Here is a 17,429-nt window from a genome sequence, read left to right as displayed (position 1 = left end):
GGGGGGGAGAAGGAGCAGAGAGCGGGGCCGGGAACGGGGCCGGGCCGGCAGCGGACGGCTGTCACCCCCGGGCCGGCGGTTCTGACAGGGAAGGGGGCCAAGCGGAGGCTGCGGCCGTGCCCCCGGCCCCGGGCTGGCCTCCCTCTGCCATTGTCTGCCGGGGGCTCGGGGCGATGCCCGCGTTCCGCCGGGGCTGGGCCCGCCCCGAGCCGCTGCCGGCCCCGCCGTCGCCCGGGCGGGGAGGGCTCCTGTCCGGTCTCCCGGGCTGTGCCGGTGCCGTCGGGTCTGGCAGGGCGCGGGTCGGCACCCTGCTTGGGGCGGGTTTGCGCCTGTGAGTGCGGGGCTCCTGCCCGCGGCCTGGCCTGGGGTGGCCTGAGCGCTGCCCGGTGGGTTCCTGCCGGAGGTGTGACAGTGTCAGAGCGTTTCTGAAATGACGTGACTCTAGGGGCTTGGTGGTTTTTTTTTTTCTTTCCTTTTCCCTCCCATTGTACGTACTGCCAAATGGCGTAGCCTGCATGTGGAAGAAAAGGTTTTGCTTAATCTTTCGTGCTGGAGAGAAGTGTGTAGGTGCCCTTCAGTTTGAGCCAGGAGAGAAGGGCAGGGCCTGGAGGGGGTGGATTGCAGGAAAGGGGGGCTTCATCCCAGAGCTCTGCTGATGCTTCCCTGCCTAGAGATGTCTGAGGCACAAACAGTAGCCAAACTGTGAATTTGCATGTGATCTCTTTGGGAAGATGCACAGAGCCTGTGTACAGGGAGGTGGTTCGTGTGGCTGGAATGCGGGGTGCCGGCATGGGGAACCCGCTGCCGAGAGCTGATGGAATAGAGGTGTATGTTGCATGTGCAGTGGGTCGCTTTGCACCTCGCAGCAGATGATTTTGTAGTTGTCTGCTTATGTCTGCAGTGGGTACTCCCATTTGTGCGAGGCTGGGGTTAATCAGTCCCCAAAGAGCCCAGATGGGGAGCGTGGTGGGGTGGCCCAGACGTCACACAGGGACTGCTTGTGGGGTCAGCCTGCTCTCGGAGGCTGGCTCAGAGCAAACTGTGCTCTGATCTCCACTTGCTGTTCCTTAAACCCAGCCAGTGTTGGGAGTACAGTGTGGAGGTGTCAAAGCTGAGCATCATAAGGAGCTTCACCTCTGGGGGTGTGTGAGCTCAGGTTGAGAGAAGGAAGCTGAGATGCTTTCAGATTTGAGTTGTCCCTGGAGGCAGCTCAGCCGTGTTTCAGCTAACAAGCCTAGGCAGGTTGGAGCTGATGTCTGCCAAAAATGCACCAAAACAAAAAACGTAACAACAAAATATTAAATATAATTGCAGTTTCACTGCTATCTCCAGTATAGAGCTTCTGTCAGAGGAAACTCTGTAAAGAACAGACAGAGAATCGGGCCGCACGGCATGTTGGAAACCACAGGTGTGGATGGGGAGAGATGTAGAAGGGGGAAGGGACAATATTGAACATTTAAAATGTGTCAAACTTTTTATAAATACAAACATTTAGTTTCTTAAACTCTTTGCGTGTTCCTCTCCTTTCTTTTTCCACCTGTATCTCATCTATCTTATCTGCCTTGTTATTTTACTGACTGTTCAGAAGGAGACTTTTGCATTGCTGACTTTCAGAACTTTTAGAGAAGAAGTGCACGTTGGTCTGATTTAACCTCTAGTATTCATTTACAAATAAAAAAAAAAAAGAGACCGAAGAATGGTTACACCTCGCTGAGTGTTTTGAAAGAAACCCAGCCAATGTCACAGAAATATGCTGTTGCTTTATAAGAAGAGCAGTGTTTAAAATTAAAACCATAGCTATCTCTTTGGCTATGCCTGTTAAAATTTGTGAATTGCAGTGTGGAACTAGAAGTCTAAAATTCCATGTCTAATATCAAGATCTCTTTCAATGAACAAAAGTGCGGCAGTAAAATGGAACATTATTTTCTGCACGAGATCTAGGTTTTACTTGCTGAACAGTAGAAATCAAAGAAATGAGTTGAGCAATTCTACATGCAGTTGCATAAGGCCACAACATAAAACCATCCATCGATTTCCAGCTGTGGAAGGCGTTCACGCCGGTTGTGTCATGTAATTGCTGAAATTACATTAATTTCCTTATGTGAAATGGAATATTTTTGTAATCTGTGGTCTGTAATGGTGGGCGAATATTTATAGCATCCTGACATGAAATAACGTACCGACGTACCTCCTTCAGTAGCAGCACAAGAGGAAGGGCTTGAGGTGAGCGGTTCGGGTAAGGAGCATGAGGTCATACTAAATACTAAATGCTGAAGATTGTGGGATGTGCAAGATCTAACTTATCCTGAATTGCTCATATCAAGATCTTAGTATCTTCCTTATGCATCCATGCTCCACAAAGGAAGTATAATTTTTTTTATTCTATGGAATCTACGTACTTGGACTGCCCATAGATTCCATGGAAACCCATTTCTGCTCTTGCTCAGTATTTTGTTTGCTGGCTCGGTGCCTCTGCCGTGGTGCTGGTTCCTGCCCCGCGGGGAGAGCGGCAGCACTTGTGCTTACGGTATAAAGAGCAGTAGCGTATATTGATATGGAATTGGTTTATGTGTAATTTACAGGTAAGGGACAACATACAGACTGACCCTGCAGGGGATTTTCTAGTGCTGAGATCTACCCATGTACAGGGATGTGAAACGCAGGTCCTTTATAGGAGGAATCAAGGTACAGCTGGAACAATTGGGTGTATTTACTATTTAGGGAAATAAGTTAGCTCCTAAAGGTTGCTCTGCATCTCGAGAAATATAAAATGAAGAGATTCTCTTTGATTAAATGAATTTGTAAAGTATTTGATACAATTAATTTTCTTTTAAAATTTTAAGTGGATAAATTTATTGATTTAAAATTGCTGGTATTTAATGTGCATCTCTAAATTTAGTGACACAGACTGAAACATTATAAAGGAGCTTTAAATCACCTGTATAATGTGCCTTTCATTAAATGGGCAGACTGTGTATATAGCAGGTCAGGATTAATTTTTTTTTCAGCAAACTGCGAAACTTTATCAACATCTTTCCAGCTTTAAGGGTGAGCTAAGTGGGATTAATGACAACACCTGTTAAGGCTCGTCACTCTCACCTTCTTATATAGTGTGTTAATATCTCATAATTCATGTCATACACATACTGTTGGGCTTTGCAAAACCAGGGAGAGTTGTCATCGCATTTATAATCTTTTAAAGGAAAAGGAAGAAGACAAAAAGAAAGAAATGTGATTCCCATATCCATCTCAAAATAAATGAATTAACTCTGAAACTCTCACTGGGCAATGTATTGTGTGAGCACATGGAAGACTTTTCCTGAACACTTCATCTCACGAGCTTTGCCTCGCCAAGTCTGCGGTGCTCTGTGCTCCCTGTGCACAGCCATCAGTTGACAAAACAACTAATACAAAACTAAAATAAAATTTAAAAATCATGTGGGAGTCAATGCTGGCAGTTCTGTAGCGCAGGTGAAGCTGATGAGGAGGTGCTGTGTCTGTTGGTGTGTCTCTCGGTGGGGTGTACCCTGTGACTTTGACCCACAGTCGCAGCCTAGAAAATGCTCCTCAAAGGTCGGAGTAAAAATGCCTTTAAGCAACTTCTCTGTTCCTCCATTTCTGAAATCTGTCATCACAAAGCTGTTGCCTTGTAGATGTTAGAGCATCTTCTGTGGTGCTGTAAGTTGTGCTTGCTGTGCAGCTTCTTTGCAGTGTTGTTAGCAGGCTCCTTCTCAAGAGGTCTCACTGGCATATTGTCTCTGGCTGTGGCAGTCACGCCAAGCGCCGTCGGGCTGGTGCGTTTCTGTCGGATGCTCAATTTGTTCAGTGCCCTTCCACTTGCCCAGGATGGCATCGCGCTGGTGAAGGTGGCACCGAGCCACCCCCCTGCAAAGCAAAGTCACTTCTGTGTGGTGCTGCTTTTGTCTCATCTAGGTCGGACGGGGTTTGGAGGAAGGACGTAGATTTGCTGTAAGCCTCATAAATGAGTATGGGAGAAGTGATAGAAGCTGCTGATAACTGTTCATCCTGAGCTTCTGTCCTTGTGCTGCAGAGTGCTGAGGGTAAAAGGCACGCGTTAGTCAGGCAGGAATAAATGGAGGAAGTGAAGGCAGCAACAGTGGTCCAAGCAAGACTGTTTGGTCCTTTGCTGATCAAGGTTTGTAAGAAAATTCAGAGGTGGAACTATGGAGTGAGAGACTAATTCTGCTGCTTTTACTGAGTTGTGGTACACTTTGCAGATGCTCTGCCCAGACTGGGGGCCATCATTTGTCATTTTGAGATATTCTTTTGTCCACTGGGGGGGCCTGTCCAAAGCCCAAGTGAACAAAGCGCCTAAAATACCCTTTGGAGTACAACAGGATGCTCTGACGCCTCAATGTAGTGTGTTTTACTGAAAGTGCACACTGTTGTTACTAGCTGGCATGATTTAGTTGTATGATTCAGTATCTTCAAGCAGAACAGTTAGTGAGCAGTGGCACAGGCGGTGTGAGTGGCTTCCGTGGACGGGGAACGACGGCTCGGCGTTAACACGGTCACAGGCTGGGAACGTTTTCCTGAGCGCTCGCCTCTGGGCTGCTGGACTCCGTGATGTGGTTACCCGACAACAAAATGTGGCTGCCCTCATTTTTGCCCTGTGGTCTCACTTGTCAGGTATGATTGCCTAAAAGCATTTTTCTGTGTTTCCATTATTTTGGTTTTGGAATGTGAGCCAGCAATTTGTATTTTTATCTATAGCTTCGTCTTGTTTTAAATATAGAGCAAATGTAAGAGGACTCTTGAGATCATCAACGAATGCTTTGAATCAGAATTGAAATGTTTTGATCATGTATTTAAATTTCAAATAGTATGATAACATTTTACAATATTGTAAGCTGTTTTTATGGATTGAAAATCAGTACTCTGCGTCTTCATTATTGGTCTGTCTTCAAGCCCTGCTCAGTTTTCAAGTTAATGTGTTCCATTTCTGGTTCCCTTTCAGACTGAAGTTAAAAAGTAGCCCAAAGGAACTAGAAATTTGGTGTGTGTTAGCCATGGTCTCTTTTGGATCAGGTCACAGAGTGTACTGTGATGTGTATTTCTATATCAGTTTATCTTTGTTGTAACAGCTAACTCCTGTTTTGCAGCTGGCTTGCTATGGAGTGAGGAGAACGGCCCGCTCCCTGAGACGTGTATCCTGAAAAACCAGAGGCTGGGCTGGAGAGGCGATGCAGGTTTTGCTACCTGGTGCAGGATTTTATGATATTCTGTGTATTTATGTGGAAAGGCAACAGCCAGACAAAGCATCTGTCTCTGTGAGCAGGTTTATCTCCATGTACATTGCTATGAAGGAGCATTATCTTTTAATTGCTAGTCTGTTCCACAGAGTCAAAACAGCATACGAAGAGTGTGTGCTGTAGACTGATTAATCTGGTATTTATATATTCAGCAGCAGAACTGCAGTTCTGATTTTTCTGTAGCCTAGCCTGATACTTCAGGCAAATTTGCCAATGGTTGCAAAAGGTATTTTAGAAGTGGTGAGGATTCGCTTCCATTGTTGCAAGTTTCAACGTAGTACTTCTCTACTTTTTATAAAGCCTGAAACTTTGTGGATATTCATATCTGCACTGCATTTCTCTGGTCTGCAAAAAATCTTTAGGTTCAATGCTGATTAAGTTTGTAATGAAATATGTGTCTGCAAATCAGGTTATCTTGATCTTTTTAAGTGTTCATGCCTCAGCTTCTGACTCAGTTCTTGCAGTGTTTTCCAAATGGGCAAGTGCCAAGCGAAGCTTTAACCTAACTAATAACCTGTGTGAAGAATACTTCTGAAATAGCTCTCGCCAATTTCATAAGGATTACCAAAGAGCTTGAAGTTGTTCCCTTGTTTAGGAAACATGTTTCAAAACACATTAAAGCTTTTAAAATAGAGGGATCATCTGCTGAGAGACCCAGAATAGTGTACTTGATAGGTGGTTCATGCAGTTTGTGTCATTGTGTCTCACCGACTTTTACCCTTTTAATCATGTGAACGGCTTATTCGCTGTTACATCAGTCAAATTCAGGAAGCTCAATTGTTATTCGTGTCATTCCTTCATCGACTTACTCCTCAAGCTGATTTTATTTAGTGTCTGTTGACCCAGATTTTGGACCTGCCATATGCATAGGAAATGCGTAATTTTACATCCTCCTCAAATGCCAGTCACGTGGGTAGTTTCTTGCAGATTTTTGGGGAAGCCGACAGCATGCACCGTACTCTAGCTTTCTGTGCACGCTGCTGAGCTGTTGCTCCCAGACTTAGCCATTTCCTCAGTACAGATGTCTGCCTGAGGAGCCTCAGCATAATCCAGTTAAACATCAGCCTGGTTTTGACCTGTAGGTGCTAGAGCATTTGCACGTACAAGGCTGAAATTACAGCAACTGCAGTTAAGCGAGTTCTGTCATGTCACCTTTTGTGGATTATACTACTAAAATGAGCTCATAAGAATCTATGAGGATTGATATTTCTGAAATAACGCTTCTAAGATAATGCCAGGAATGGATTTGCAAATAGGAAACTATTTCTATGGATTGTAGTGAACTACCAGGTACTGACTCATTCAAAAACATCACCCTAGCTTTGCAACAGCATCAGGTAATCGTATCAGATTTTATCTTGCTGAAGGGCTTGCTGTGGCTAGTTACAACATCCAGCTGCTGCCAGTCCTTCTGGCTATTCCCTAGTGGTGGTTGAAATGCCCAAACCGAATCCCTGTCACCACAGACCTTGGTGTAACAGTGACATCACGTTCAGTTAGATGTTCAGCTTACAGTGTGCTCAGCAGTACCTCTCTTCCTTGGCTGTGTCTGCAGGATCATTTGTGTGCCCAAAAAACTGTGTCCCGTGTCCCCTGCAGGCAGGAGTTCATGATCTCTGCTGGAGCCCTTCCTGCACCTCAGCCTTTCTCAGCAGCACCAAACCAGCAGGGACCAGACCACCCATGGAGGTGTTACAAGGAAAGAAGCAGGTTTTAGAGGGCATCAGACATGGGGTTTGAGAGAGAGGACCTCAAAGATGTCAGTGAACAGTTCTGCACTAGGGACCTGTGTTGTTACTGCATGAGGAAGGTGTTCAGTTCCGATGCTGGGAGAGGGGTTTTCATGAAGTCTCCGAGAAAGAAACTTGCTTGTGAAACTGCAGTGAGTGTCACTTGCAGTTCTCCCATGAACCGGGGTAATACAAAATTAATAATGCATATACTGTAATGTGTGTACCTGGGGGGTATTTTTGAGACATTTTGACTTAAAAAAAAAAGTGTTTAAACTTTGAAGTGTCACGTACGTCCTGAGCTTTCTGCTCAGCGTGTGGGTGTTGCTGCTGTCACCGCTCCCTGGGGACTGTCACAGCCCATGCACCTCCTCTGTGCAGGGGTGCAGAGCCACCCAGGGGACTCTGCCCCGCTGATTGCACCCGGGCAGCCTTCTCCTCACAGTCCATTTCCACATAAAAGTGACAGAGTTGGTATTGTTTTGCACTGTGTTGTTTCTGTTCTGTTTCATGAACTTAGGAGAAGGTAACTGGGCAGGCAGTGTAGTGGAAGTCAATTGCTTCAGCACTGTTAATTGCTTCCCAACAGAGGAGAACACAGTGAGTTAGTTTTAGTTGGGCTTTTGAATTAAAACCAGACTTTTTAAAAAGTCATCTTTGATTCTCTTCAGTCATTCTGGGAGATGTGCACGTGCAAAGGATATATAGTCCAGGTCATTGATTTGCACGAGAAAAATACACTACTTTCTATGTATAGGTTTTGTGAGCTCATAGAGTTAACAAAAATTAATAACATAGAATTACTGGAAAATATATGCTTTGGTTATGTGTTTGCAAAGGAATTTGACACATCAAAGAATTACTTGGTTTGATTTGTATTGAACAGAATACACCTTAATCCAATTGGTTTTGTAACTTTTAAATTACTGGATATTTTATTTAACCTGAAACTTCTTGATTTCTGAAATAATATATTTACGTCTTTTAGTGTTGGTATTCAAAGCCTATTGAAATAAGTAACTTAGATATTTGTGACATTAAATGTTCTGTTCTACTTTCATATGTCTTGTGAAGACACTACAGAAACAATTGGTACGTATTTATCTTGATGATTATGTCTAAAGTGCCCCAGATAGAGAAGACAGATTAGCTATTGGTTGTAATAGACTAATTATTTTTGGAATGTGTAATAGAAATCTGATCAAATCTTTAAGAAGAACTTAAGAATTTCATTTATAGGCAAATCCGTTGCTCGTAAAATGGAACAATTTATGTTACAGTCTGGAAATGTTAAGGAAGGATAAGAATATTGCTATATGGACTTCAGTTTCTTATTTTATTTTCTTATTTATTTTCCAACTATGTCCTCTGTATTCGTACAGGTACATGAGACAGATGGCCAAACTGGGCAGTTTGTTACGTGGCGATAGATATTTTGGTGATACCAAAGTGACTGAAGCTGGTGTTTTCTTTGCTCAGCACAAATTTAAAAAAAAAAAAAATAGTGCACCACTTGTTTTTCAGTTTCTTGCTTCATACACCAGTAAGTCGCACAAAGGCTCGGCAGGAAGAGGCATCTCCTTGGTCAGCAGCGTGAAAACAGGAAGGAGGAAGCCGGTTGCAAATCTGGGTTTGCTGATTATACGCTCCCGTGTCGCTGCAGGGATGCCCACGAGCATCACTGGCGTGGTCCATTGATGGTCCATCGCTGGTCTATGCTTATCCATCACCAGTTGCAAATCCGGGTTTGCTGATTGTCTGCGCTGGTGTTGCTGGAGGGATGCCCAGGAGCATTGCCAGCGTGGTCCATCGCTGGCCCGGCAGGGACAGTGGCCACTGTCGTTCCAGGGCAGGGACCCCGCTCATCGGAAGCAATGGTCACCGACAAGCCCTGCTCAGCCCTTTCCTGAGCATAGAAACAGGATGCTATTAGTGAGAACAATTCACAGAAACAGCACATACAGGAAAACTGGGCACGGAAAGCGTAACAGCTAAACCAGAATTAATAAAATCTTTTCTGTGATTCATCCGTAGCTTGAGTTGTGTGTTGTTCTGGCACGTAATGCAGTCTTTTCAGTGGGGGGCTGAGATGGACTCGTGAATAAGGACGGCAGAACTGGACCCCAGGTAGCACCTGGCATAGAAAGGTTTTAAGAAACGTGCTTATTACCATAACTCCAGTTGAATTACAGGAAACACCTGGACGTTAATTTACAAAGCCTTCCAGGGTGTATGCAGAAACCTATATGAAATTACCCCATGGAAAAATCCCGACAAAGTTTGCGGTTTGTGTAAACAGAAAATAACTTTGTATATTGTAAGACAAAGGAAATTTCTGCAGTGTTTCCTGTGAAAAGGCAACTTACATGGAGCGTTTGATAGAGTATCGTGATTAGGGATGGTGGTTGTCACAATGACAGGTCTGTTTTAAAGGCAGAATCTTAATTTGCATGGTCAGTTTTTTGTGCTTGCATCGATCTCACTGAGCTCATCATCCAAATTTGAATTGTAAATATTATTTTAGTTTATAACTTTAATGTCTTTTTTTTTTCTTTGATCAAATGAGAAATGGAAGGAGAGAACAAACAGTTTCTTGAGACTTGGTTTGTTTTTGTGTTTTAAGTATTACTTTGAAAAATTGAATGAAAATTGTATTTTTATTTTTTTTTTTGTGATCTGGTTTAACTGATCAAAGTGATCGGTTAAAAATTTATTTTTCACACAATGCCAAATCTGAAGCTCTACAAATGAGTCTTTTTTTCCGGCATCTCTTGCAGTTCAGAAGTTACGTGGTCAGGCTGACTTCCCATGTCAAACCTGTACAACCACTGATCAGATAGGTGTGATTCCTGTCACTGTCGCCACACTCCTGGAGATGTAACTGCTGGGCACTTACGGAGTAGTTATCAGTACCCTGGAAGGAATGTGTGCATACAGTTTTTAATTGCTTCATATGTCTTTTGTAATCAGGAAATGAAAGACTTTGTGGCAATGCAGGCAAGGGTGGGGAACCTGCAATTCGTCCTAGAAACAGGACGGAGCCGGATGGGTTGGGAGCATGTGAACATGGTGGAAAGTGGCAGGTCCTTAGTGAGGAGCTACTGTGGCCTGTAAAAAGATGGGTATTTTTTTCTCTATTTTCTTTTTTTTTGCTATTTTTTAAATAGATAACCTGTTTTAAGAGTCTTTGTTGCTGTTAGAACCTATTATTATAAATAATTACTAGGAAGAGAATTGTTCATTCTGAAAATCTATAGTAATGCTCCATAAGCTCAGAGATGTTTCTCCTGAATATGGGGCACAATTAAAAATTGAGTCATTGCCCATTTAAAAAACCAAACCCCCGCACAAGAGAACAAACCCCCGAAACTTCAAGAAATAATAGACTTTTTAAACACCCAAAAGGAGTTTTAAATATTACTTTTTTATTTATCTAATGGACTGTTTTAGTGATGATTTTTAATTGACAGTTGTTTATCACCACCCAGGAATTCATATTATCTTCTGAATTCTTATTTTCTTATGGAAGTATGGAGCTTTTATTTTTAATAAAATAAACTCTTCAAGTTCATTTTTGCTCGAACCCTGAGTACCTGAGCGGTTCTGCTTACCATTGAAAAGTTACAGCTATTGTTGTGGATATAAGGGACAAAATTACTTCAGTTCTCATTCTGATTACTCTTGCTATTCACTTTTCCCGCTAAACTCCCACCGAGTAGGTTACCGTGGAAGCTGTGTTCAGGCTTCTGATTATTCTCATTTTCTAGCGGGAAGATGATGTAGATGTGAAGACTGGGGATGAGGAGGGGAAAAACCAAATGGGGTATTTGCTGAACTCTCAAAAAGTATTTTTAGGCTCCTCTGCTTTTACACTCACTAGTCCACGTGCACTTCCTTTGCCTGCCTTTCCAGTAGTTCAGTCACTGTATTAAATGTATTTCTGGGCTCAGGATATTTTTTAGCCCATAACTTTTTACTTCCCTCCTTTGTGAAATGCCAATCCTCTTTTAATCCCATTTGCACTCAGGCGTTTAATGACAGAAAATATGTACGTGAAATGATAGCAGAAATATATTTTTGAACCTGCACTGTTACCATTTGTGAGGAGATCTGTGATAGTGGCTTAGCCTTACAATGCGTGTGTATGGAGTTGTCATTGTACAATGGATCAGATGACTTGAGGATAATTGATTTTTTGAAGTATATTACTTTGTAAGGAGTCAGGTGGAATTCATGGCAGGTTAGGTTTTGTGATTCTTGGCTGAGTTTTTGCTCTCTGGAGATCAGCCTTTTTGCTTACTCAACAGCTGGTGGTTTTGTGCAGAGACTGGTGCCCTCTGGTGCTTCAATCGATTTTTGCATGTAGGCACAAAAAATTGTCAATAAGACCTCTTAAATATATCTTTTTCATATTGTGTTTCAATTTTGAAAATAAAAATCTTAGGGTTGTTCTTTTGTGGTATAAAGTAACCTTGTTTGATGTCTTTAATTGGAAAATGGTTGTATAGCTGAAAATTCTCCTTCGTTTTTTTATTAAGACCTGAATTCAAATCTGGCTATGCTTTGCTTTCTCCCTTCAGCCCAGCTGGTAAGAAAAGACCAAGGTAAAAATATCCCTATTGCAATAAAATTGAGCCTGTGACTGAGACCTCTTTCTCCTTTAGGCTCAGCTGTCTCTGACTATTCCCAGTTCGTTGTTTCCCTCGTTCGAGTACTTTCTGCACTATCTTCTATTTACTGAGACTGGCATTAACATGACTCATACTGTCCAGTTGTTGGGATGAGTCAGAAAAAAGGTCTCTGTGTCTATATACAGAGTTCTGGGAAATACAAACAAATGACCTGCCCCGCTATACCAGAAACCCCCCCGGCTCCGTGTGCTGGGCGGGTGCCCCGTGGTTGGGGTGGAGCGGTGCTGCCCTGCCATCGCCGGTGCCCAACCAGGCACTCCTGAATGAGCTCTCCCTACGGGATGGAAACTAAGGTGCTGTGGTGTGTGTTTGCTTCCTTGTGCCAAAAGTTCTGTCTCCAACATCAGTCATTTTCTCTATTTTCTTTTTTCCCAGTTTAATCACATGGAGAGAGCTTCCTCTCCAGGGTTTCCTGGTGTGAGTCACCCGCTGGGAGCCTGTAGGTTTCTGGTGCTGTAGAGACCACCAGCTGAAAGGAGCTGTCACACGTGCTCTGTTGAAATGTACACCTTCAGATAATTATTCAAAGGTAGCAATTACTTTACTTAGATAAGTGTAGATAGTTTCTGAAATGTATGTATGGAAAATAAGCTTCAGTATCAGAAATAAGCCTTACTGTACTGTGCTTGGCGTTCCATGATGGGTCAGTCAGGCGTGGGTCACCTTGGGTGGGTCGGCGGTTGTGAGAAAAAGCCTGATCTGTCCCTGGCCAGAGATGTCGGGACTCTCTCCAGTAGCAGTGCTCTCTGAAGGACTTTAGCTCAGGATCTTCTGAAGCCTCCAAAATAGCACATGTGTGTGGTGTCCTGAGAGCAGAGTCTTAGGGACATGAGTAATCTTGTTTAATTCATCCTCTCACTTCTCACCTAGATCAGAGGGCTGTGATACAAAGTGAATTTCTTTTAAATACTGTGATGATGTATTTCTTTAAAGGTAAGGAGTTTTGTCTTGTTTTTTTTCCCGAGTGTGCTGAAGAATGTTGATTTATTATTGTTCCCACAAGATGGAGCTGTTTACATATGTAATTAACACAGAATTTATATTTCTAGCGTCAAAATACTGTTTTAGATCACAGATCACCATTTTACTAGTATCCCCACAGAAAGCAGTGCAATGTAGAACATAAAACATTCACTATGATTTTAATAAGATTATTTTAATCTTGTGGTTAGGGCAGTATGTCGGGATGTATACAGTATTGATTTCTTCCCCCTTGGTTTTAAACATTTATTCCCTGTACGATTTTGAAGTAAATATTGTGATAATACCCCTGAGAATTATCAATCAGTACTTTATTTATTATCATTAAGCTGAAGTATAAGTAGCTTTAATATTGAGAAAAAATAATAAATGCTGATTTTTGTAAGAGTGAATACTGTATTGCCTGTGCTGCATCATATGTGCTTCCAGAATCTCTGGCTCTGTTGTCTGGAATTGTATGATAACATTTTAAAGAGAAATCTGATGACAAATTGTTTCCCTCTCTGGGTATTTTAGCGGCATGCCTGCTGGCGTTGGCAGACCTGAAATTGATCAGAAGGTATTGGGACAGCCGTGCTGGACTGCAGCCTCCCCTAGAGTCACCGGCAATGTCTAGGTCCAAAAAGGCAGTGATTCATGCCACCACAGACACCACAGTTTGGTGTGACAAATCCAAGCATGGAGTTCCTCTTGCACCATCTTTTTACAGTCTTGCTCTCATTTTAGGTCTGTTTGGTCTAGTGTGTTTTACTACTGTTTTCACTTACTGTTGTGTTACACAACTGACAGCTACAAACACACAGCGACAGATGGAAGTCTCCTGTCAGTGTGATAATGACATTCCTTTCCCACTTCCCTTTGCAACATTGGAAGGAGACCTGAACTTGGAGACTCCTTCCACCCTTAAATAAAAGATTGAAGGAAGCAGCGGTAAATAGAACATTTTTTTCTGTTTTTTGCTTTAGCACCCAGTGCAGCAGAGATGGTGAGTCCAGCCCGTCCAGAGGAAGCTCCTGCATTCCCAGTATCTGGGAAGACATGATCTGATGCCTCTGGTCCTCCTAATCGTTTTATTTTTCTCCAGGAACAGTAGTCTGGAGACAGGTGGATGTCCCTGCACGTCCACCCTGTAGGTCCCAAGGTCTCTGACCCTTTTCTGATAGATGGAGAGCAGCACTCGTGTGACCAGCTTGTACCATGTATTTTGGAGCACAACATCAGCTGTTGAACCTCTTTTGGGTGGTTTGACAGGTCACTCAGGGGGAGAGACCGACTGTCGCATGTCTGTTCCTTCCACTGTGGTGGGGGGAAGCGTGAGGGGTATTTTTCCCTTTGTGAACCACTTCATGGGTCAACAGTCTTCTACTTTTCCCCTGGGGCGCTTTGGAGGAAGGACCCTGCCTTTCAGTACCATAGCCTTCTTTTCCCATTATCAGCAAAAAGGTGATATTCTAGGAATATTTTATTGAATAGATTTTTTCCTGAGAAAATATCTATAATGCACAGGCTGTTGGGAGTTGGCTCCCGTCCCTCGGCACGTAGGACAGCTAATTGCCTTTCTCATTTCTCTGACTTTGGTTGCTTCTCTGAGCACATGGCCCAAGGTCAAAAGGAACTCAAAAAGGATGAAGAATCTAGTTTCAAGAGCCTTTTCAACCTCTTCTGTACCCTTTTCCTCCTTGAAAGGCAGAGTTCTTGTCAGACACTTGGCTATAGGTTTGTTGCAGGGGTGACGATGAGCCCAGAGCCCAGCTGTCTGCTTAGAAAAGAGGATCTGGAAGAACATGGGATGTTGTACTTCTCCGAGAAGACTGGGAGGGGAAGTACTTTCTCTCTACTCAAGAGGTTTAGAGGCTTTGACTCAGTATTGCCTGGGTCTTGAACTTAAGGCTGTACTTCTGCTATAAGCAACATTGAGGTCATTGGAACTACAGCCTTTTTTTTCCCTCAACTTTTTTTATTTTTTGAAGCAACTTCTCCTTATGGATTTCTGGAGAAAACTTTTGTAATTACAAAAGGAAATTAGAGGCTAAAAAAAGCAATTTAAAGATCTTTGATTTCCTGATACATTTTTTTTGAACACTTGTAGTTTGCAGTACAAAGGTGTTTGTGTGTGTATATCATCCTCATACTGCCGCGCTCCTTCTGTCCGAAAAGCTGCTTCAAAGATTACCTGTCTTTGCTGTTGTTGCTGGATCAAATTATTTATCAAATTTTGGAACTGCCTGTGCCTTGCCTTTTGGGGGCTTAATTTCAAGCACAGTTCTTCTCTTGCTTCCTCTGCCAAAGAGTAAAGCTTTCAGTTGCCCCTTCTCCTGTAGTTGCTCTCACACTTGAGCGTTTTTCCATCGTCTTTCCCTGTCTGAGGCAGCTCAGCAGCCTGCGGTGGCGATTGCTCCAGGAGTCATGTCTCCTCTGGGGGGTTTGTAAGCGTACTATTGAAACAATGAGTGAAAGAACCCAAAAGACCGGATTTTGGCCATTCCTGAAAGCTGGATGCGGTGGAGGCAGCAGTGGTGGGGTGGTGCATGTGGTGGCTTTGCCCTGGGATGGGCAGGAGGAGGTGGGAGCAGGGGTTGCCCCTCCAGGCTCTGTTCCTCCTGCTGGAACCCTCCAGCCCGGATAACTCCAGTGTTAGCAATACCACAGACCCAAATTTGTATGTTTGCACTTCTTCATATTTAGCAAAGAGTGAAATTTGATGGAAAAGCGATCCATGCTATTTGAGGTGGTCGGAGAAACTGATTGTTTTGTACCCGTATTTGAGCATTAGGGCATAAATAACCGAGCAGTGAGGCTCAGGTCAACCATGATGTAACTGGTTAAGCACCTGGATTAATGCCATAAGGGCTGGTTCAGTTCTCAGTTTTGCACCATCTCTTGCTTTTAATGCTGATTTTGGTGGAGTGAATCACAAGTGATGCCACCGTAGCATCAAGTTTTCGTGCTTTTATTTTCTTTTTAAGAGAAAGATTTCAATAAAGATCCTTGTGTGCTATTTTTAACTGGGGGGAAAAGTGAACTTTTATTTTCTTATTTGTGTTTAACAGGTCTGTATATGATGACCAACCAAATGCACACCAGAGGTTTATGGAAAAACTAGATGCCTGCATACGTAACCATGACAGAGAGATAGAAAAGATGTGCAATTTTCATCATCAGGGCTTTGTGGATGCTATTACAGAACTTCTTAAAGTTAGGGCTGATGCAGAAAAATTAAAGGTAAGGAACTAGTTTTTCAGAGTTTCATGTATCATTGTCTTTTCATTTAAAAGAAGGAATTAGACACTCTTACTGAAGAACAAGAATTTCGTGATTGTCACATACACTCTGATGTTTGCAACCATTTTTTAAAAGTGGATTATTTAGGATTTGTGATTAGAGCTGTGTGCCTGATCCCCGTAATTTACATTTACAAAGCTGAATATTTTATTATGTCTAGTTCTGATTTTTTTTAAAAAATACATGTTTTCAGAAAACGTTACTAAAACTATTTTTCCCTTTTTAAAGGGTTTCTCAAAAGGTAAAGAACCACAAATGGTAAAACTAGTATTTCTTACATAGGTTTTTTTCTAATCATGTGTTTACACATCAGACCTTAGAAAAAGTGAAACTCTTGATTAGAAAAATAAAAATACTGCAATTATGCATGAAAAATAATTTTTCTTTATAATGAGTAGGAGAGTAGGTGGAGGTAGTAGTTTTCATTAGAAATGTGAACTAAGATTTATTCTCAAATCAGAACGCAGAATAGTGAATTATGAGATCCGTCCCTTTTAGCTCTCTTTACACTTTTGAGAGCAAAATATGCACGCCAGACAGAATGAGCATAGTTCATCAGAGGTTATGATTAGAAGAGCATTATATAAAGGATATTCAGATAACAAGAGACCAAATACAGCGTCAATGAGGTCATTGAGCATCTTTGTTCAGAAATTAATGAGATTTTTAATAAACTAGAATGTGCTTCCTTATTATGATGACCTAATGAGTCACTTACTATGTGGGAAAATCCGAGGTCGAGCTTTGCCTGCACCTGCAGCATTAAAATGTTGCTGTGGTTTGGAGATTTCCACGTTTGATGTTAATCAACCACCCAGTGTTTGCATTCAGCAAAGTATGAATGTTTAATTACCATAAAATGCAATCACCATTTCTTACAGACAATGAATGGCCCATAGAGCTCATTGAGGTTATCAAAAAGGGACCAGTGGTCAATTGGGTCAATGATTTGAATTGTTTGACAGACCTACAGAAACAAGGAAAGTTCAAAAATCCCAAGTAAATTTGAGAAGTTTGCCACAGAATCTGTTAGAAAGAACTGTCATAAGTAATTGAAGTTAACAAAAGCCCTTTGCGATCAAAAGTTCAAGTTCAAGCTGTAGAGTTAATTTGAATTTGCATTTCTTTGTTCTAAGTTTCTCATGAAGCATGATCTGATTACAAGGGTGAGCAGTCACATCAGGGCAATATATGCATATTTGTCTAACAAAGGTGAAATTATTTTTAAGGTCCAAGTTACTGATACCAACCGAAGGCTTCAGGATGCTGGGAAAGAGGTGAGAAAATGGTGTTTCCTATATGGACATTATGAATATTTGTAGCAAATTAAGTTTATTTGCATAATTTAATTGTGATTTTCTTTCTTTCTTTCTCTTTTTTTTTTTTTTTTTTTTTTTTTTAAAAAAAAAAAAAAAAAAAAAAAAAAAAAAAAAAAAAAAAAAAAAAAAAGTTCTAGGAAAAATATTAAACCC

General features: G+C 42.1%; 1 protein-coding gene across 4 annotated transcripts in view; it reads left to right on the top strand.

The window, feature by feature from the left end:
• EXOC6 (exocyst complex component 6) overlaps positions 1-17,429 on the top strand; it is a 75,774-nt gene that overhangs the window by 2,719 nt on the left and 55,626 nt on the right. For 3 of the 4 annotated variants that reach the window (XR_001414525.1, XM_014965959.1, XM_014965950.1), the window contains exons 2-3: positions 15,726-15,897; positions 17,187-17,234. Coding sequence is in view for 3 of the 4 variants with exons in the window: in XM_014965959.1 (XP_014821445.1) it covers positions 15,726-15,897; positions 17,187-17,234 (220 nt within the window). In the remaining variant the exon portion in view is untranslated. Of the gene's footprint in view, positions 1-5,238; positions 5,292-15,725; positions 15,898-17,186; positions 17,235-17,429 lie in introns of those variants that run through there. The other variant, XM_014965970.1, reaches the window with a different exon arrangement.

The sequence above is a fragment of the Calidris pugnax genome, unplaced genomic scaffold (assembly GCF_001431845.1).
Source record: "Calidris pugnax isolate Ruff unplaced genomic scaffold, ASM143184v1 scaffold64, whole genome shotgun sequence".
Lineage (NCBI taxonomy): Eukaryota > Metazoa > Chordata > Aves > Charadriiformes > Scolopacidae > Calidris > Calidris pugnax.
The sequence above is the reverse complement of the archived record's forward strand: the minus strand, read 5'-3'. Positions and strand labels throughout refer to the sequence as shown.